General features: G+C 36.7%; 1 protein-coding gene across 1 annotated transcript in view; it reads left to right on the top strand.

Moving 5' to 3' along the window:
- The window catches only part of LOC134612131 (immunoglobulin epsilon heavy chain-like), a 32782-nt gene extending 14332 nt beyond the window's left edge, over positions 1 to 18450 (top strand). The window contains exons 3-8 of the mRNA XM_063456508.1: positions 8529 to 8586; positions 8923 to 9005; positions 13953 to 14234; positions 15472 to 15552; positions 16124 to 16240; positions 18185 to 18450. Coding sequence (XP_063312578.1) covers positions 8529 to 8586; positions 8923 to 9005; positions 13953 to 14234; positions 15472 to 15552; positions 16124 to 16239 — 620 coding nt within the window. The 3' untranslated portion in view covers position 16240; positions 18185 to 18450. The remainder of the gene's footprint in view (positions 1 to 8528; positions 8587 to 8922; positions 9006 to 13952; positions 14235 to 15471; positions 15553 to 16123; positions 16241 to 18184) is intronic.
- The last annotated feature ends 3582 nt before the right edge of the window (positions 18451 to 22032 follow it).

The raw sequence follows: 22032 nt of genomic DNA, 5'->3' as shown, positions 1-22032 counted from the left end.
GAGGTCCCTATATGCGTGGGTGCTGCAGCAGACATCAGCAATTACCACAAATAGAGCTCCAGAGACATGCCACACCATAAAAGGAGCAGCCATATTAAGGTTTTCTCCTTCTCGGGTAGGTCTTTCTTTCTGATTTATAGTTATGGGGGAGATAATAGGGATCAGGGAGCAGAGGGAATATTACAGTAATGCCCCAGCATGCTCTCACACCACCTGAATATGCATAAATAGGGTGCTGCTGGGAGCCAATTAATATAATAATAATATAATTTATTATATTAATTGGCTCCCAGCAGCACCCTATTTATGCATATTCAGGTGAGTGTAGCAAGCCCCCTGTTTTCTCGTATATATATTTGATAGTCTAGCCAACTCCTTGGCGTTGAAACCCCTCCCTGATGCTGTCACAGGTACCTCATCCTATTTAGCCTTGTACTGCAGAGAAATCTAGACGGATTTTTTTCCCCCAAGTAAGTAGCTCATGAAGCAGACACTAGGCTGGTAGTGTAGGAGCTGCCAAAGATGGGGTTCATTGACGTTGTGGCTGGCTTATGCAATGTATGGTCATATAAGGCAACTAAACCCCCGTTATTTTTTGCCTGGATTAGATGTTTTAAAAAAAAAAACCTTAAAAAAACAAACTAAATCTGTCAGCACTGAAATTGCTGTTTAGGGGATAATGGCGTGCGCTGGATTTTCTTTGTTTATTACACAAATATATACTGGCAGACATATTGACACACATTCAGACATACTGACACACACAGACATAATGACACACATAGACACATACACTGAATGATATACTGACACACACAGACATACTGACACACATAGACACATACACTGAATGATATACTGACACACACAGACATATACTAACAGAAATACTGAAACACACACAGAAACAAGAAAGTGGAGACTCTTCTCTGAGCCCCTATCAAGTCTGACTAAAGCAGTGTAAACACCCATATAAATACCATCCCAAATAACAATTAAGAGTAAATTGATAAAGTGAAAACATATGTGACAATACATTTCAAAACACTAACCTAGTATTTTAACATTTAGAGGAAATTCAAATTCAACCACATAGAAATTGGATCATGGAAATACTGAGCAAATAAAAAAATATATAATACAAGCACATCATTCAACTATCAAGAAAATAAAAGGGCCATAAAAGACAGAGTAATAAAACTCATCTTACGGAAGTGCCAGGTATTAGACTAAAAACATTATGTATTAAAGTGCTAAAAGTGCTGAAAAATAAAGTGCCTGTGTTGCAACAAGTTTTTATGTCCCCCGTGCAGCCAGAAATTAAAATTATTTAATGTGCCAGTACAGTTAAGTGAGGAGTTCAATTCATGCAGTGTCAATCTATTAGATTCCATGGCTATATGTGAAATCTGGAAAAATAATAATCGAGAAACAGATTAGTAAAAATTGATTTGCTAAAAAAGAAGGTTATCAAAAATGTACAAGATTGGCTCATAAAGGGTTTTGGGTTGTATCATAGAGATAGGATCATGGAAATATTGTGCAATAAAAATATAATACAAGCACATCATTCAGCCATCAAAAAAAGGTTCATAAGAGCCAGAGTAATAAAACTAATATAACAACAGTGTCAAGTAATAGACTCAAGAAATTATATATTAAAGTGCTAAAAAATAAAGTGTCTATGTTGCAACAAGTTTTCATGCAGAGCACCACTGTAGCCTGCAGACATTAAAGTGCCTGTACAGTCAAGTGTGGAGTCCAATTGATGCAGTGTATATCTGTTATATATCATAGCTATATGCGAAATCTGTAAAAAACATATATATATATATATATATATATATATATATATATATATATATATATATATAATTTTATATTGGAGAAAATTAATTAGCAAAAGAGAACTTATTAAAGAAGTACAAAATCAATAAAGAGCCACAAAGAGTGACTTTCACTTACTTACATTGAAAACAAAAATCTAGAAATGTATAAAATGCATGCAAACCATTCCATCCTATACATATAGTTGATCCACATTTAGTTACATAGTTACATAGTTACATAGCTGAAAAGAGACTTGCATTCATCAAGTTCAGCCTTCCTCACATATGTTGTTACTGTTGATCCAAAAGAAGGCAAAAAACCTAGTCTGAAGCGCTTCCAATTTTGCCACAAACTAGGAAAAAATTCCTTCTTGACCCCAAAATAGCACTCAGATGTCTCCTTGGATCAAGCAGCTATTACCCCACTAATTAGAAATGATATCCCTGTATGTTATGTTTTTGTAAGTATTTATCCAATTGCAGTTTAAACATCTGTAGTGACTCTGACAAAACCACCTCTTCAGGCAGAGAATTCCATATCCTTATTGCTCTTACTGTAAAAAAAACTTTTCTTTGCCTTAGATGAAATCTCCTTTATTCCAGCCTAAATGTGTGACCTCGTGTCCTATGTATTGCTCTGTTTATGAATAGATTTCCAGATAAAGGTTTGTACTGGCCCCGAATATATTTGTATAAAGTTATCATTTCCCCTCTCAGGCGCCGTTTTTCCAAACTAAACAGATTAAATTTTTTTAACCTTTCTTCATAACTAAAATGCTCCATTCCTTTTATCAATTTTGTAGCTCGTCTCTGGACTTTTTCTAGAGCCATGATATCTTTCTTTAGAACAGGCGCCCAAAATTGCACAGCATATTCAAGGTGTGGTCTTACCAGCGATTTAGAAAGAGGCAAAATTATATTTTCATCCCGAGAATGTATGCCCCTATTTATACATGACAAAACCTTACTGGCCTTAGCAACTGCAGAATGACATTGCATATTGCTGCCTAATTTGTTGTCTATAACAATTCCCAAATCCTTCTCGTGTGTGGTTATCCCTAATTCACTACCATTTAGTGTGTAAGTTGCTTGTGCATTCTTAACCCCGAAGTGCATAACGTTGCATTTCTCTACGTTAAATTTAATCTGCCATTTTAGTGCCCAGTCCCCCAATCTATCCAAATCTCTCTGCAGCAAAGCAATATCCTGCTCACATTTTATTACTTTACAAAGTTTTGTGTCATCTGCAAACACTGATACGTGGCTTTCAATGCCTATTTCAAGATCATTTATAAATATGTTAAATAGAAGTGGTCCAAAAACAGAACCCTGATGGACACCACTTACCACTTTTGTCCAGCCTGAAAATTTACCATTAATTACAACTCATTGTACTCTATCCTTAAGCCAATGTTCTACCCAATAACAAGAATATTCATGTAGACCAATTTATTTTAGTTTGAAGACTAATCTATTGTGAGGAACCGTATCAAATGCCTTGGCAAAATCCAAGTAGATCACATCCACTGCAACACCCTGATCTATACTTCTACTTACTTCTTCGTAGAATGCAATTAGGTTAGTTTGACATGACCTATGTTTCATAAAACCATGCTGATTATTGCTAATAACAAAGTTCTTCCCAATGAATTCCTGAATATTATCCCTTAATAGCCTTTCAAATATTTTCCCAGTTACAGAAGTTAAGCTCACAGGTCTATAATTTCCAGGCAATGATTTTGAACCCTTTTTAAATATAGGAACAACATCTGCCTTCCTCCAATCCTCCGGTACAACACCTGAAACAAAAGAATCTTGAAAAATTAAATACAGAGGTTTACTTATATCCTCACTTAGCTCCTTAAGTACTCGTGGGTGAATACCGTCAGGCCCCGGAGCTTTATTTACATAAATTTTCTTTAATAGCTGTAGCACCTTGTCTCGAGTTATCCAATCACAAGTTATTTGCAAGTTTTTTGCAGCAATCATTTGCATATCTCTTGCCATAGCATCCTCATTAATATATACTGAAGAAAAATAGTTCTTTAAAATTTCAGCTTTTTCTGGTCTTTATTAGCTAATAAACCCAACTCTGTTTCCAGTGTACCTACACTTTCATTTTTTGTTTTTTTAGAATTGATGTACTTGAAAAAAAAATTGCGGTTGGTTTAAAAATAATTAAAAAATAATAAATAATTTTAAATAATTAAAAAATAATAAAAACAATCAAGATTAAAAAAAAACATACAGCACCAAATCGCATGAAATCTGACAAATAATATTCCTGCTTAAGGCCTTTTGGGGACAGTGCATCCAATTCCCTAATCAAAAAGGCCTCCTGCAATTTCAACCTCTTTACTTTGTCTCCCCCTCTTTTAGTTTCAAGTATATGTTCAATTATTTTAAATTGTAGTAGGGAGCAGGAATAGTTAAGTCTAAAGGACCCATACTATGGTGGACTTATGTTTGGAAAATCTGTCTTGCATTTACTGGTTGGTTTCACCCACGTAAATTTATCCACATGTGCACTTTTTATCCACATGGGCACTTCAGTAGATAAACTACTCTCTTGTCAGTTTCTCTCCAAATCAATGGCACTACTATCTGCTCTACCTCGCAGGCTCGCGGCCTAGGTGTTTTCATTGACTCCGACCTCTACTTCATCCCTCAACTTCATCATCTACTTCATCCAATCAATCGCCAAATCCTGCCGCTTCCATCTCAAAAACATAGCAGCATCTGACCCTATTTAACACCTGATACGGCTAAGGTGCTTGTCCATGCCGCTCTTTAAACCACAATTTAATTATATATTTTTTCTGACACAAGCTACATAAATCCTTCTCTTTTGATGCCTGTAGAGCAAAGGATTTTTATGCTGTATCTCAATAAATGTTTGTACTTTTGCTAATGCCCTGTGAGCCGCAATGGCCATAGGCCCAGGTTGACGTCACTCCAGCTCCCGGCATCACTAAGCGGTGCGTGAGGGAGCTGAGCAGGGAGATTAAAGCTCCCTCGCCGTCTACTCAGCCTGTCCGCCCCCTGCCCACTGGACGGCAGGTAAGTAATTCACTCCAGCTGGAAGGCTGGGTGGATTTAAAATAAAATTAAAAAAAAAAAAATTGTGAGTGTTGGTGGAAATGTGTGTCTGTGAGTGAATGTGTGTGTGTGTCTAAGTGTGTGTGTGTCTGTAAGTGTGTATGTGTGTGTGTCTGTAAGTGTGTGTGTCTAAGTTAATGTGTGTGTGTGTCTGTGAGTGAATGTGTGTGTGTTTGTCAGTGAATGTGTGTCTGTGTCAGTCAGTGAATGTGTGTGTGTTGGTCAGTGACTGCGTGCGTCTGTCAGTTAGAGTTGAAAGGGTTGAGCAAAATTATTGTATAAAACATTTAGGAATTGCAACCATTTTCATACACAGTCCCCTTATTTCAAGGGCTCGAATGTAATTGGATAAAAACACAATCATAATTAAAATCTTAATTTTTTTATTGAGACTATTTTGCAGGCAAATGTGGAATGCTTGGACATCACCACAGCTAGATTTTCCCCTTTGAGATGCTTTGCCAGGCCTTTACTGCAGCTGTTTTCAGTTGTTGTTTGTTCGTGGGTCTTTCTGCCTTAAAGGGACACTCCAGGCACCCAGACCACTTCTGCCCATTGGAGTGGTCTGGGTGCCAACTCCCACTACTCTTAACCCTGCAAGTGTAATTATTGCAGTTTTTTATAAACTGCAATAATTACCTTGCAGGGTTAACTCCACCTCTAGTGGCTGTCTACTAGTCTACTAGACAGCCACTAGAGGGAACTTCCTCCTTCATAGACCTGTGCTAGAGCGTCGCTGGACGTCCTCATGCTGTGTAAGGCCTCCAGGGTCGCTCATTTCCCCATAGGAAAGCATTGAAATTCATTTTCAATGCTTTCCTATGGGGAGCGCTAATCCGCATGCGCGGTAGGTCTCCTCGGCTGGTGGGCGGGATCAGTCTCGCCCACCGGCCGACGGAGTCAGAAGGAGGAGCGGCGCGGAGGAGGAAGCAGCGACGAGGGACATTGTCGCTGCCTCAGGTAAGTTACTGAAGGGGTTCTCACACCTTCAGCAACCGGGGATTGGGGTGGGAGGGAGAGGGAACCTGCAGTGCCAGGAAAACTGATTATTTTCCTGGCACTGGAGTTTCCCTTTAAGTTTTGTCTTCAGCAAGTGAAATGCATGCTCGACCAGGATTGCTTTTTCAGTATGTTTTGGGTCATTGTCCTTCTGTAAAATAAATTCACCTTCACTGAATTTGGCTGAATCTGAGCAGACAATATATCCCTATACACTTCAGCATTCATACAGCTGCTTCTGTCTCGTCATCAATAAGCAGTAACACTAGTGACCCAGTGCCCATGCCATCACACTCTTTCTGTTTGACAGATGATGTGGTATGCTTCAGATCATGAAGTTCCTTACCTTGTCCATACTTTTTTCTTCCCATCATTCTGGTACAGGTTGATCTTTCCAAAGAATGCTGTTCCAGAACTGGGCTGGCTTTTTTAGATGTTTTTTGACAAATTTGAATCCAACCTTTCTATTATTGATGTTTCTGAATGGTTTGCCTTGTGGTGAATTCTCTGTATTTGCTCTTGTGAAAGCTTCTCTTCATGGCAGGCTTGGATAATGATATGCCTACCTCCCGGAGAGTGTTCTTCACTTGGCTGCATATTGTGAAGTGTTTTTTATTTACCTTGGAAAGGATCCTACGATCAACCATCAATGTTGTTTTCCATGGATGTCCAGTTTCACTTGCATTGAGGGCTTCTTTGACCACAGCAAAAGCTTCCAATTGTGAATGCCACACCTGGAATGAACTCTAGACCTTTAACCTGCTTAATTTGTGAAGAAATAATGAAGAAATTGCCCACAACTGTCCACGAAACAGCTTTTGAGTCAATTGCCCAATTACTTTTGTTCCCTTTAAAACAAGGGGGCTACATAATATCCTCCAATTTGAATGTGAATGTCCTCAAATTAAAGCTGAAAGACTGCACTTTAAGCCCATATTCATTATTTAACTGTAACTTTAATTTATTGTGGTAAACAGTTGAAATAACAAACCTTGTATTAGTGTCCAAATATTTCCAGATCTCAAAAAAAGCAGAAAAGAGAAATACAAAACATAGTGTATACTGTATTATTAGTGGAATAAAATCTGTAAATTTAAAGGTGTACACTCACACTTTCCAGAGCCATTTAAATCTGGCTCTAAAAACAGAAGCAGTTGGTATCTGAAAAGTTCCACCATACCTCTCTGTTGAAGGCACTCCACTTGGGGGATCCTCAAATAAATGGAAAATATGCCAATAGTGTAGATAGTGAAACAACAGCTGACTAATATAGTAAAAAAAAAACACATGGGATGGAGCCTAAAGATTCAGCTTGTTATGTGTCGGCTCTGTGTTACTAGGGGTTACAAATGCTATTAAATTATATTGCATATTGTAAAAGATATATTGATATTGTAAAACCAAAGGTAAAAAGTAAAGCAATTAGAAATACACTCACAAGGAAGGAGCTATATTTTGGCTCTCATGCGACGGCTTATGGTAATATAATCCTTGCAGAGGATATAGGGTGGATGGACAGTCAGATCCTTTTCGGGAATGGAGATATAGCCAATGTCAGCTCTTATATGGATGTCTCACATGTAATATATGGAAACAGAAAAAACAACTCAATAAAAACCCAGTAAAAAAAAATTGTATAAAAATGGAACTACACTCACAAAACAAGAGCTGGTTCCTGAAGGCAAGCATTTCATGTGGACAGCCATCCCCAGTGATCGCTATGCTTATAAACCTTGTCTAGCCTTGGGGCGCCTTCATGAAGAACAGTATATGAGTGATCACCATGAGCACAACTTGAACTTGCTATTACTCAATAGCCTCACTACAGTTTCCTTATGGGGACAATTAATTTATAGGTCTCATGAGACCTGGCGCCTCTTGAGCCTTTTATGAGGGTCACAGTTTATTAAAGGGGGGAATTACAGGATTAACCCCTTTGGGCTCCAGGATACTGGGCATCTCCTGAGTCACCTTTGGTATTACGTGCCCACCTGCAGTTCATGTGATAGAGAAGAGGCCACTTTGGAGAAATCCACTTTTTTGTAAAAAAAAAAAAAAAGCTATTTAAGTTTAAGATGAACAAATCCAGTAGTTTAAGAGAGCTGAGCAGATTACATCCTAAGATCTCAGAAGTCAGTCTACAATATGTCAAAGTAAATATATAAATTCTTTAAGCTTATTTCCAAATTAAATTTATTCAGCAACGGCGTAGATATCTATGCCACCTAGTAAGTCGAAATGTAAATCTCTAATGACTTAATTCAGAAACTATGTATAATGTAATTAATATATACACATACTATATACATTGAAGCCCAAGAAATGATGTGGATAGGCAATATATTTGAAATAAAAGATGTTGCTGTGTACGAAACTTTAAACACAATATATATTTATATAAATATATATATATATATATATATATATATATATATATACATACACATACATATACACATGTTTACAAATAAATAAATATATATATATATATATATATATATATATTGTGTTTAAAGTGGTTTCATCGTTTCATATACAGCAAAATCTTATATTTCAAATACATTTATGCTCCCACCTGTGCCTATCCACATCCTTTCTCAGGCTTCTATGGAACTAGTGTATTTGACCAGATGTATTTCACAGTGATTGGGAGCACACGGTGATACATATTTTATTGAAACCAGTGCAAAAACCTGCAATATTTTATCTAATGAAAATATGAAAAAAAAACCTCAAATGCATCTTTTAACTGCAATATTTATATTCTCAAATTAATCCTAATACCAATCCATCTTAATTCACCATCCTATATTTTACAGAAAGCACAAAGCTCACAACTCAAACATAATTGGTCTAATTTATATAATGTTTTTATTATATATATGAAACCTATTTGAGTTTTATTTCCAATGTCATAGATTGACTTCATCTTCATTCCAAGATAAACTCAGTGGATTCTCATTATGTTCTTTCATTGATGGCTTTAAAATTAAAGTGATAAAAGCAATATTTCGTCACAAGGGTTAGACTGTGATCCACTCATTTTTGGAAGCGGAACATATCTTCAAGTCCTACCAAGTAAGTGAGTTTTGTTTGAGTAATATTTACAACTGATAAGGTTATAAGCAAAGCTATATTTGTATACATACTGTATATTTTTTGTATTTGCATGAATAACGTTATTTATATGCCTGTTCTATTAAATACATGGTAAATACCATGAGATGGGAACTAGAACTGACTATTTGGGTTTTAGTAGTTAAAATAGGAATGCAGATAAATGACAAGAGAATTGCAACTTTTCAAAGACAACATATATTGAGAAAATTAATCTCACATATTTTTATAGTTTAAACGTTTTGATACATTTACACTTCACTTGTCTGCTCTACACAATTTCTAGTTTATTGAATACTTACTGATTGATGCAGAAAAAAATTATATAAAACATAACTCATTTAATAAAAACATTTATATTTCTTCAGTTTAAAGCATTTTTGTTAACGAAATAAGTCATGTTTGTAAATGTTTTACTTTGGTTTTACTGTATGCAGCAAATGTAGCATCAGGATAATTTACAATAAGCTCAAAGTCAATATTTGAAATAGACAAACATACAATAGTATTTCTACACTACTGCAAGCGTTCTACTGTACGTGAATCACATATTAGTGTACTTTCATGAGAGGGTGCATGGACTCCAACACACAGTACCTTCCTATGAGACAACCATCACGTGCGTGCATCGGTTCCATGACCTAACTCATATTTAAAAAAAATAAAATGGAATAAAGTCACGTGCAAGATGTTAGATGTCAGGTAGATCCTTCTGTATTTTTTATAATTGTTTTAGTTTTTCATTTTTACACTTTTATAACATTCATAGCTTTAATAGCATTAATTTTAAATTGTATTGAATTGCCTATATAAAAAGTGTCAAACAAAACACAATGGAATAGTAAAATATATAATATACATTATATTGAGATTATTGCACTGAAAATGTTTGAGGTGTCTAATCCCAATATCCATAAACAGATACAGTAACTTTACTTTTGATAGTCCCGTCCTCACTGTTAACATTACATCTGTTAAATCTCTATTTAGCATAAACAACAATGTTTTATTTCAATATGTGCTTGAACCATTTTGGTTGCTGTACAGCAAAGAAAGAGTGATAACTATGCAATGATGAAACTAAGTTTAGTTCTTTTATACATGGGGTTCGCTTTGAGATTACTCTACATAGCACAATATACAAGTGTATCTATTAATGTGCTTGTACAGTGCTTTCTGGGGGCATTTCCCTGGTTTCCTCCAAATTAGAAAAACCATGGAACAAACCTAGAACAGTTTGAATAGACCACAAAACTGGTACAGTCCGAATGAATAAAGGACCACTGGGAGGTTTGTCATATTATTTGTTATATTGTAAAAACCAAAGAAAAACAAGTTACCTGCGTTCTCTCCTTAATCCCTATGTATTTTTAAACAAATGGAGATTTTTTAGTTACCTCCAATGGCCATGAGAGGATGAGCCCACCTGCCAACGTCAAGGCAGACTACCCTAGGTGGGTCCTAACTCTAACTATTCACCTTGCTTCCATGAGCCTCTGGCAAAAATCTCTACTGAGACAGAAAGGGGTATTTTTTATATACACCCCTATACATTATTAACCCTTAATAGGGAACACATGGGATGGGAGGCTGCATTGTAACAAGGCTGAGTGATACAAAAAATGGGTACAAATGCAGAAAGATAAGTCCTGCACTCACTCCCATCACTGGGCGGCTGCAAATGACTACAGTACACATCAGCCCCATTATATAGTAATATATAAGTATATATAGTAAACCAAAGAAAAACAAGTTACCTGCGCTCTCTCCTTAATCCCTATGTATTTTTAAACAAATGGAGGTTTTTTAGTTGCCTCCAATGGCCATGAGAGGATGAGCCCACCTGCCAATGTCAAGGCAGACCCCCCTAGGTGGATCCTAACTCTAACCATTCACCTTGCTTCCTGTTATTTGTTATATTATTGTCCATAGGTAAAACATCAGTACACTTGGGGTCCATTACAAAACCCCTGTCTGGGACCCCAAAAGCAAACTAACAGGCACAAATGTGCACTCATACACAAATACATTCCCACAAACACACAGAAATATGCCTTTCAGACACACACTCCAAGTACAGATGCACACTGCCACAATAAACACACACAGATACACACTGCTACACACAGATACACACATATACAGTAACACACATATACACAGTTCCACACAAAGACAAGCTGCTGCACACATACAGATACACATACACAGATACATACTGACACACATTTACATACACAGACGCCATGCCATAAACATAGAAAGACTGCACATGCACAGATACCACGCTTGGTTTCAGCAAATAATCTCTTAGGTAAGCACTGCCGGGCTTTCTCACACCAGGAGGGAGTGATTTGACTATCTCCCAGTGTTGTGCCGCTATGGAGGAATGTGGCCTGCAATGTCCACCAATGCTAGGGGGGGACATATATATCTTCAAAAACAGACTTCATAGCGTATATGCCACAGATCACAGCTGGGCCCTGTATCAGTATACAGTCTGTCAACCCATGATGATGGCCTAAAAACAATAATTACAGAAGGTTGGTGTTTGAAAATTTGTGGTTGATATTTGAAAATTTGTTTTTTAAGACATTCGTTCATTTAATATAGGCCATTATATTCTTATTTTCCTTAAAGGAACAATAGAGAGTCGGGAACACAAACATGTATTTCTGACCTTATAGTGTTAAAAAGCTAGTACAACTCACCTTAAATGAGAAAAAAGAGAACTGCCAGGAGAGAGCGAGGAATAATACCTGTATCGCTGGTGGAGTGGCAAATATCAACCAATTAGGCTAGGTATTTCTAAAAATAAAACCTAACATTTAATATTGCGATTAAGAGGTGAAATAAATCAGGACAGGTTGGGTTAAATCTAACATGGCATACACACCAAATAGTTTTTTTTTTCATCAGAAGGCACCTGAAAATGTGTTGTTTTTATTGGTATCAGGGGAACATAAGACTGTTTAAGGTAAGCAACTTCCTGCACAATAACCCCAGTTTCCTGACATATAACTGTCTGATCTTCAGGAAGGAATAGAACTTTTCATAACCACACAAAGCTTCCATGTGACTTACTGTATTTACAGGATATAAAATAACTGATATAGTTACTGCTTGGTTATCTCCATTGCACTCTCAGGCATCCATGTCTCACTCGTGTTTCACAAAACCAATAAACAAAAAACACTTTAAACCTTTTACTGTTTGGTGCTGAAATTCTTTGGGATTCTGTCACTGTAATAACATAATGTGACATATAAAATATATAATTGACCGACCAGAAAAAAAAAAAGATAAGACGTTTCTAAAAAGAAAAATAAACATGGCTCTGGTGTTTTACTTGCTAGTTGTGGAATCAGATAAGTCAGTTGTTGTTTTTTTTTACAAAGCAGTGAGTCACTGTGCATGTTGGTGCAACATACACAAGATCGCTGGTGTTTGGATCAGGCAGTAAACTGACGGTGGAAGCAGGTGAGCCAAACATTATAAACATTGCTGTACTGACTCTAGGGCCGTGGAGCTAGAATGCATGAGACTGTGAATAGGAAAATATGTTCAACACTGGAATATATTTATACAGAGGATATCACGGCTACTATAGAAAAAATAATTTGGAATCTACTGTACCGGTTTGTCTTTGTCTGTCAAATAACAGACGTTTCATTAACACGGCTCTCTGTATTTTTCACTATTTGTTTGTAATCTAAATAAGTCATCCAATTAATATTGATAAAATCTCATAAACCAAAAGTATAACAATCTCAATTTCAGAAAAGTTAGTTTTCGTAGGAATAACTTTATTGCGGAATATTTTCAACTTGTAAACAAACAGTATTCAAAATGTTACCACACTAAAAACAGATAACTAAGATAACTAAACTAAAAACAGATGACAAAGATAACTAAACTAAAACCAGTTTCCGAGTTCTACAAAGCTCATTTATCTTAGGGATCATTTCAGTTGAGACTGTAAGTTCAAGTGACAATATTAGCAACAATGTATTCGCTAAATATTGAATGTTAGAGAACTGAAATCAGAAAATGTAGGCTAAAATAACTGATTTGAATTTTTTTTATAAATCAGCTAAAGTCACAGTTTGGGTTTTTTAGCCATTCAGATTTTGAATTAACCCCATCGAAGTGTACAGCATATTACATTAAGGTGTGCACCCAGAGAAAGTTTATTTATAAACTTTACTTAAAAATGTAGTAATGAAAAAAACTAAAAGAATCATCTATTGCCTAGTGACTGCCCGGTTATATAAAGACAGTCATGTTTTATTTGTTCCTCCACCACTCCCCCCCCCAAAAAAAACAGTCACATAAAAGTTCCAATAGTAAACTAAACATAACAATGATATGAAAATGTCCCTTGGTAATGTGTGCATGGGCACACATGAAACCCTTTGCTTATACCTCATATTTGACATTGCAATTCTGTTTATTGTAGGTTGTATTTGAACAACAATAATGTGCTTTGATAAAAATTGATGGACACTGGGGACAACGGCAGACAGTCGCATAACAGTCTTGGGATTACAGAAAGTACAGAGACTTGATCTGACTGAGGGCCACTAGCCCCAACCCTAGCTCATTACTCTAAAAACATATTGCAATAGAAAAGCTGTGTGCGTCATGTGATGTTTTATTTTGGTTTTATGTTTTATTTTGATCACTGACACAAGAGTATGTAGAAAGCAAATTATTCTCCTGTAATCTGTGAGTTGTAATGATTAATTATTCCTGCTACCAACTATGAAGATGAATGTAAATGATTATTTATACCTTTACTGTTAAATAGTAAGGAAGAAAATGGAACATGAACTTGCTCTAAGTTCTGATTTTAACTATGATCATAAATACAATTATACAGCTATCACACTTTTCTGCCTGCACTAGGTGACAATCAGCCTTCTCCACCCGCTGTGTTTGTGCTGAAACCTCAGACTGTTGGCTCCATTACTGCCTGTCTGGCAAAAGACTTTTATCCCAAGGATGTGGAAATCTATATGAATTCCAGCCAGAAAAGCTTTGGACCAGTGAAGACCAATGCAGTCCTCTCTCCAGAGGGAAGATACAGCTCAGTTTATGTTGAAGGGTTGGGAGCAGAGGATGTACAGTGCCATGCAAAGCACCAAGGCAGATGGGTGACAGAACAGGATGGTGTTTCGAACCAAAAAGGTATCTCAATTGCAGCTGCTAGTTCACATACAATCATAAACTGAGGAAGATGATAAAATAGTTTTGCAAAAATAAGATGATGAAATTTGAAATTGACAATGTACGAATTACTCTACAGTTGCTTTAGAAATATAATAGGCATAATAAAGAAGGTATTATGACGAATGTAAACGTCCTTCCATTTGTGGAATATGAACAATGGCGTAGTAAACTGATTTATTGTTACTTATATGTTAATGGCCCAATATATTATAAGTCCATTATTTCATGTAAAAAAATACAGAAATAATTATACCCCAAAAATATATATATGTATATATGTAATAGACAGATCTACCGTATATATGCTTTAATGTATAGTCAATGAGGTTTCTACTTTTGCTTATATTAAAAAAATTGAACTTTCACAAATTTCTTCATATATTTTAAGTCTAGTGTTTTAACACGCAAAAAAAGATGTTCAACTGCAGCTCCCCCATTACTCTTCCAGATGATATGTGTTTATGATATGTGTTGCTGAAGTCCAACAGTAGCTGGGGAAAAGTTTAGTAACTCTATGTTAAGTGATAAATTCCAATTTTGTTATTACACATTTATAAAAAAGATATTATTATTATATTATTGCTAATTAAAATGGCAATCTAAGCCACATAACTACAGTTTGCAGCATACCAATAGCTTGTGCCAAAACATTTTGGGGTGGTTTGAAAATAAACAGGGGGCAGCATTTTGATGCAGTTTTCAAAAATGGGGGCTCTCTTGTAGTCTAAAGCCAAGTCTCTTGACTGCTGCTTGGCTATCCGATTTCTATAGCTATCCAAATTTTAAAGGGCTCACTTGTGCCTTATGGGAGAAGTAGAGGAGTCATGCTGTAGTCAATGGAAGAGCCCCAGTTTTTATCAAACCACTCAAAAACGGGTTGACACCAACTTGGGGGTGCCGTGCACAGACTCTTTGCACCATTAGTTCTACAGTGAGATTTAGTGATTTTTAGAATAATAAAATAATTCATAATTTATTTAGATTTATTTCATTATTGGCAGCATATGTTTAAACATGAAATAGCCTTTTATTCAATATCCAGTACCTTATTTCCTCCAGTTTACTGACTGCAATGTATTCACCCTTTGCTGCTGCTATTTTATAGGTTAACTGTATGGCATTGTTTTATTGGTTTTGGTTGTGTGGGGATTATTTTTGTTTATTTGTAATTTCTTATTTTTTTTGTATTTGTCAGAAGAAGTACATTTTGACAAAAATGTTGATGCAGGTGGCACAGAACAGAAGCAATGCGACCAACAAACTGTGGAACTTCCTGGTTAGTGAAGCAAAATCTATTTTTTTTTCCAGAAATGTAAACGATAAAGAGTCTATTAAGTGCAGAAGAATGTAACAAAAAATGTGTGAACATAATGCATGTCACAAAAAGCTTGAAGAATGTAAATCTATCTCTATCTATCTATCTATCTATCTACCTGCCTACCTACCTATTGTCTCTCTCTTTCTCTGTCTCTCTCTCTCTATATATATATACATACAGACACAGATTTGTTAAAGAAAGTTACTATGGTGCGCTGTAGTGGTTATTATGCTTGGAGTGTTCCTTTAACAAAAAAACAAGTCACTATAAAATAGCAATATTTAACTGAGCTGATTTGAGAGCCGTTGTATTAAATCTACAGGACACAGGAGTGTTAATTCACTACACAAAGAGTTGTGACAAACTGAAAATCAGATTGTATAAACTAACTGAAATAGCCAAGTTAAAAAAGGGATTTTTTTCCAGCTAAACTATCTAACTATCTTACATAAACTTTAAAATTTAGTTTTCAATTTCCATCAGCTCTCTATCCGGTGTGCAAACAACTCACGACTTTTCTGTCTTCCAGCACAAGGAAGTGAAAGAGTTAACTTGCGGAGTGTGACTGTCCTGGGGATGAGAGTCCTGTTTGCCAAAACGGTGGCTTTTAATCTGCTTCTGAGTGCAAAGTTCTTCATCATGTAAGGTAAGTGTCTGCCGCCCATAATGGTTTTGTTTTAAGTAAGGTGAGGAGTATAAGATTCATTATTGTACTTTTCCATAAACTTTCAATTCACTTCAAGATTCCTGGAATGTCATGGATATAATGCAGTTAGAGAATAGTCTGGCTAGACTTTGTGACCTCTTCCTGCAGCAATTTCAGTAACGATGATTTATTTTCATCTTCGTGGATCTCTTTTCCAGGCACGCACAATGTTGGGTTTTATTAGAACTTCATGCACGGGGTGTATGAATAACTCACTGAGCTCCACACTAATAAAACTTACAACAAAATGAATGTTTGTAAATGCATTATGGAGCTCCACAATAATATAAAACTCACAATAATGTACACACACATATTAATGTATTCTTCAGTAACGTATCACAGTGATAAAACTCACAATAATGTACACACACATATTAATGTATTCTTCAGTAACGTATCACAGTGATAAAACTCACAATAATGTACACACACATATTAATGTATTTTTCAGTAACGGATCACAGTGATAAAACTCACAATAATGTACACACACATATTAATGTATTTTTCAGTAACGGATCACAGTGATAAAACTCACAATAATGTACGCACACATATTAATGTATTTTTCAGTAACGGATCACAGTGATAAAACTCAGTAGCCAGTAGACAGAAGAGGCAGCTGCCTGTGGGGTCTTCTCTACCACAGTGCCTCTTTTGGAACTACAAAACAGAATTTTATTTTTGGTCAGAAATTTGCTTCAGCTTCTGATTGTGTCATACCAGGTGTACCAACTGGTGGATATTCCTACTCTGCGCTCAACGCTACACGCAGAATTCAAATCCAACTCGCAGTGTTCATACCTTACACACTGCATTCACAATGTATATGCAGAATTTACATGATGCATACTGCACTCATACCCAGTACATAGCGCTCACATCATGCACTCTGCACTCACATCCTCAACATTCACATACTACCTGATTCACATTCTGCTTTTACTTTGTTGGTTGGGAGTGCCTGTTCAAAAACTGATAAGGCTTTTTTTTTTTACTTTCAATTTTTATTAATTATATTTCATAACTAGTATGAGAATTATTTTACATAAAGCCTTTAAGTATACAAAGAAGTGTATTTTGTGATATCCCCAAAACAAAATGTATGTATAAGTGATTTCTTTATATTAATGAATATACAGGTACTTCTGTATTAGCAATTCTCAGGTGTACCGACATAGCAATGTGAATTGCTGTGGTGCTGAATAAGCTAAAGGGACATTATAGTCACCCAGACCACGTCATGTGACTGAAGTGGTGCATGTGCAGTGGTCCTGTCACGTTAACCCTGCAATGTAAAACATTAAAACATTTTAGAAATCCACCTCTAGCGCCTGTCATCCCAAAAGCTGCTAGAAGGGCTTTCTCCTATAAACCAAGTAAAACGGTATAGGGATCAAATGCTTCTGATAGCAGCCTTTGATTGGAGGAGCATGCACATCTCCAGTACATTGTTTCTCTATGAGAAGTAATGGATTGGAGGATATCGCAGGTGATGTCAGCTCGGATGGTGACATCACTGGAGGCTGAACTGGAGGCTGTGGCATGTGAGACTCAGCACTAAGGAGGGGGTGAGTAATATTTTTTAATCTTACATTTTTACAACTGCAAAAATGTTATTTTCAGGATTATAAATTCCTTTTAACCAAACAGTGGGATGCTCTTATTACATGTATATAGCTGCAAACAGTTTACAGCTGAATCTAAAAACTTGCAGCAGTAACGTTCGACTTCTTAGAGCAGAACTTTTGTTATGATACAATGACTTTTTGATCACCTTTCTTTTAATTCCATTAATCATAGAATGTGTACTTGTTTGCAAACTTGTTTTTTGCAGACATTTCTAGATTGAATGCTAATCTCACTTTTCTTTCTTTGCAGGTTCCTAAACTCAGGGCATTGAACATCAGCCATATTGTCCATCTATATAGATCATTTTCACCACGAACCTACAGAAAAGCTTAATCTGCTACTATATATTATATTTAAAGGCTAAATACTTCATAAATAGCACTGGGTTTTCATGTGAAAAAATAATTGGCTGATATTTTTGTTTAAATATTTTTTTAATTTGTATATCAGAACAAATTCCAAGTCAATATACCAAAATAGAATCTCTAGCAAAATCATAACTTGTTATATTCTTTTAGCTTTACAATATCGTTTATATGTTATTAAAATCTATCTGCCTTTTCTTTCCAAGCAGTTGAACAAATAATGTGCCAACATAAGTAGGAAATAATATATTAGCTGAAAGTAAATAAAACACATATTTTATTTCTTTCTCTGACCTGTCATATTGGGAATATTTCTTGATTTTTTTTTTTTTTTTTTGTGTAATTCATATTTTAGCTTCATTTTAAATCTGATTTATTTTGCTTCCAAAAATAAAGATTAATTTGTGAGCCGTATTGTTCATATTACTTGTCTGATTACCACTAAATATGACTGGTAAGAACAGTGCATTTTGATGACCCTTTTTACTTTTAAAGCATGATGCATAAGGGTGGTTGAGCTGTTTTGACTTGCAGATACTGTATGAAGTACTGTTCTTCTGAGAGTCTCATCCTAATTTTCTTCATTTAGCTTCATAGCTGTATAGGATTCTCCTTGCTAAAGGAGATTCTTATTACCTATAGAGCTGTACAATAGAGCTGATCCCCAGTACTATGCCATAGGTATTTACATTACTGGCATTTCAGTGCCCATAATGCAATGTGGAAGGGTGTCCAAACCCTCCAATGCTAAATCTTAATTTCAACCTATTCCTAAAGTGGCATCCAATCTCCATAGCACAAATACCGTTCATTAACACGATATTACCTATTACCTGCTCTCTATTATGCCCTTAATTTATGTGTGCATTGACACTTGTCTAAAAAGAAAAAATATGGGGGGAAAAATCTATAATATAATATAAATAATGAACTTGCACTGTCAAATTAAGCTCGAGTACTTATCGCCTGTCTATGCACCACAAGTGCCTCAGACAAACTAGTGCCTTTCCCATCAGTCGCATGTTTCTATCGCTCCACTACTGTCAATATTTCTGCCGATTGTAAACTTGAAACAATTTTTTACAAAACATTTTCATCCCAAAAATTAAAATGTAAACTTTTTTGAAGAGTTCAAGTGTTGTGCTGAAGCCTTGGTAGCTGAAATTGCCTGATACATTGGAATTAAACAGTAAGAGTATTATGGAGTTGTTATTGCTCACAGACAGGAAACTGCACAGTGGTTTGTAGAGTATGGTGGTCACCATAGAAACTCAAAGTAGAGAAGATGTAGAGATATTAACATGAGGTTTTCCCCTGAAGGCAGTTTCTGTGCTGAGCTGTGGTCGGCTCATGGTGCAGATACTTAAAACTCTCATAACAACAGGTTGTGGGAAAATGATGCATGAGTTGTTTTGTATTAAACAATCTTTCACCACATATATCTTTCTCCATCATAAAAAATACACTGTTTAACTAAGCAAGTGTCGGGTTAAAGCACAATATATATTAATGAAGAAACCACAAAGATACTTTAAAGTGTGACTGTAACTTCTCAGGAAGGCTCACATTTACTATGGTGAGTAGTGCTGTGGAGTCAAGTATAAAACGCACTTACCTCCATAGCATTTCTTCGTATATGATAACAGTAACCCAAAATGCTCTAAGCAAGTCCCAGGCATCTGCATACATATGCCATAATAGGTGGATGTGCACCCAGACATACCTTCAATAGTACACTAGTCTAAGTACTATATAAGTTTCATTTACATGATGTTCAGGCTGTGCCTACAAAGGCATGTTATGTAAATAAAATTTTTAAAAAATGAAATCTTTAGGACAATAAAAGCTCCTCCCACAGCAAACTTTTATTTAACTATTGGGATGTGCAAATATCTCATTAGTGGCATGTGGCGGATCTCCTGGTACCCCAACTGGGTGCCTCCGCCAATCGATGCTTCCTAGTGCTTACCGAGCACCACAAGCACCGCACCAGACACCATCAGCACTGTAGTCCCCACTTCCAGCATTACAGCTTGGTTGGGGTCTTGCTGTCCTCCACCCACCTTGGACCCAGCTTCCAGAGGGTAGACCTCTCCTCTAAACAAGTGTAGCAATATGCTCTTAAAAGAGCAAGTGCTTATAATCCCAGAGGAGTATAGTGATTGTAGCAATCCCCAGACTGATACAGCCGTTCCCCCCACATGAGATGAGGTTCTATGTTGAGGATAAGCAGTAATTAATTCATTGGCAGCCACAACTAGCCTTATATGCAGGTCCCCATGCAAGGGGCACTCCCCACTGGACCTGAGAGTAGACTACAGTAAAAACATACACCCGATTATATTGGCTCTCAGGTCCAGGGCACTCCCACATAAAACAAGATAATCCCTCCTCTGTGGGGAGATAATTGAGTCAGGAACTGTACTAAACTCAATTATCTCCAGGCACAGAAAACACACATTTTAACAACCTAAAACACATGGAAACCCCACAAGAGTCACATCCCCTGAGAGCCCCGATCTGGGGGACCAACATACAAAAATTACCCAGATCGGTTCAGGGGTTCGGGATTTCCATGTAAGTCATAGTTTGACCGACCGCACACGAGGCTCCTGCCCAAAAGAGTTCCATGAAATCAGGCTGTGAGGTCGGTCTCTTTCGAGAGTACAAGACACACTAAAACGAACGAATGGACTGTCCGTGCGTATGCTCACCCAGTGTATCTTGTTCTGGAGTATGCTCCCACCAAACGCCATTCAGTTCGTATGAATCCAACTGAACATAACCGGAGGTGGAAGTCCCAGCGGTGTTCGCACCGTCGAGTGTCCAATTATAGTTCCATGCACTCGATGATCAAGCACTGCCTGTATGTGTTAACGGCTAAAGATGGCTGCTGCCACGTGTTCGCACATATGAAACGCCGACCACCCAGCCGATCACCTATTAAGTTGCTGTTAAACACAAGTCAGGGAGGTTAATGAGCTGCACACTCCACTTGCGGGTGGTCCGACTGTTCAGTAGTTTGTTCGGTATACGAACACAATGCTCCTAATCCGTTCGGTAAGCCCCATACACCGAACCAGACAAGGGAAAAGTCACGAACAAAGCCTTTTCATAGTTCTGAACCAAAGTCTAACACATGGGCCATAGTCCTGAGGTAAGAGGCTGGTCAGCAGGCCCCTCCAAGAACCCGTGGCGAGATTCTGTTTGCCACATGGCAATTCGGCTTTAAGGCTGCAGTTGACCTGTCTTGTTATAATATTATGGCGAAATGTATTAAATCATTTTAAATATAAACACATTGCTGAATATTTCAGCTTTTCTATAAATATGTTAGTTAAGCAGCGGCTAGAATATCTCCCAACTTTGGTAGGTATACAATCATGGCAGGTGTCATAGGGCTTTGAAAGGGAGCAGGTCCACCAACAGAAGAGGCACGTCAGATAGGTGTGAAAGTATGCCGGCTGACTGATGGCTTTCTGGTCAGCCCCAATCAATACAGATAATGCAAAGAGTGTTACTGAAGCATTTGGAATAAAAATATATAGCTAGATATGTGTCCCCCTCCCCACCCATGATTTACAGTAAAAATTACGAAATTTAAAAGTTTTACTTACTTTTTTCAGCCTTCCTTCCTCATTCCTTATGATATCACGAAAGAGACATGGCCTCCACTGGCATGGTCCAATCCACCAGTCTTCATAGAGGACAATCAGGGACCTGATACGTATA

This window comes from Pelobates fuscus, chromosome 5 (genome assembly GCF_036172605.1).
Source record: "Pelobates fuscus isolate aPelFus1 chromosome 5, aPelFus1.pri, whole genome shotgun sequence".
In the NCBI taxonomy this organism is placed as follows: Eukaryota; Metazoa; Chordata; class Amphibia; order Anura; family Pelobatidae; genus Pelobates; species Pelobates fuscus.
This window is presented reverse-complemented; position numbering and strand designations above follow the sequence as displayed.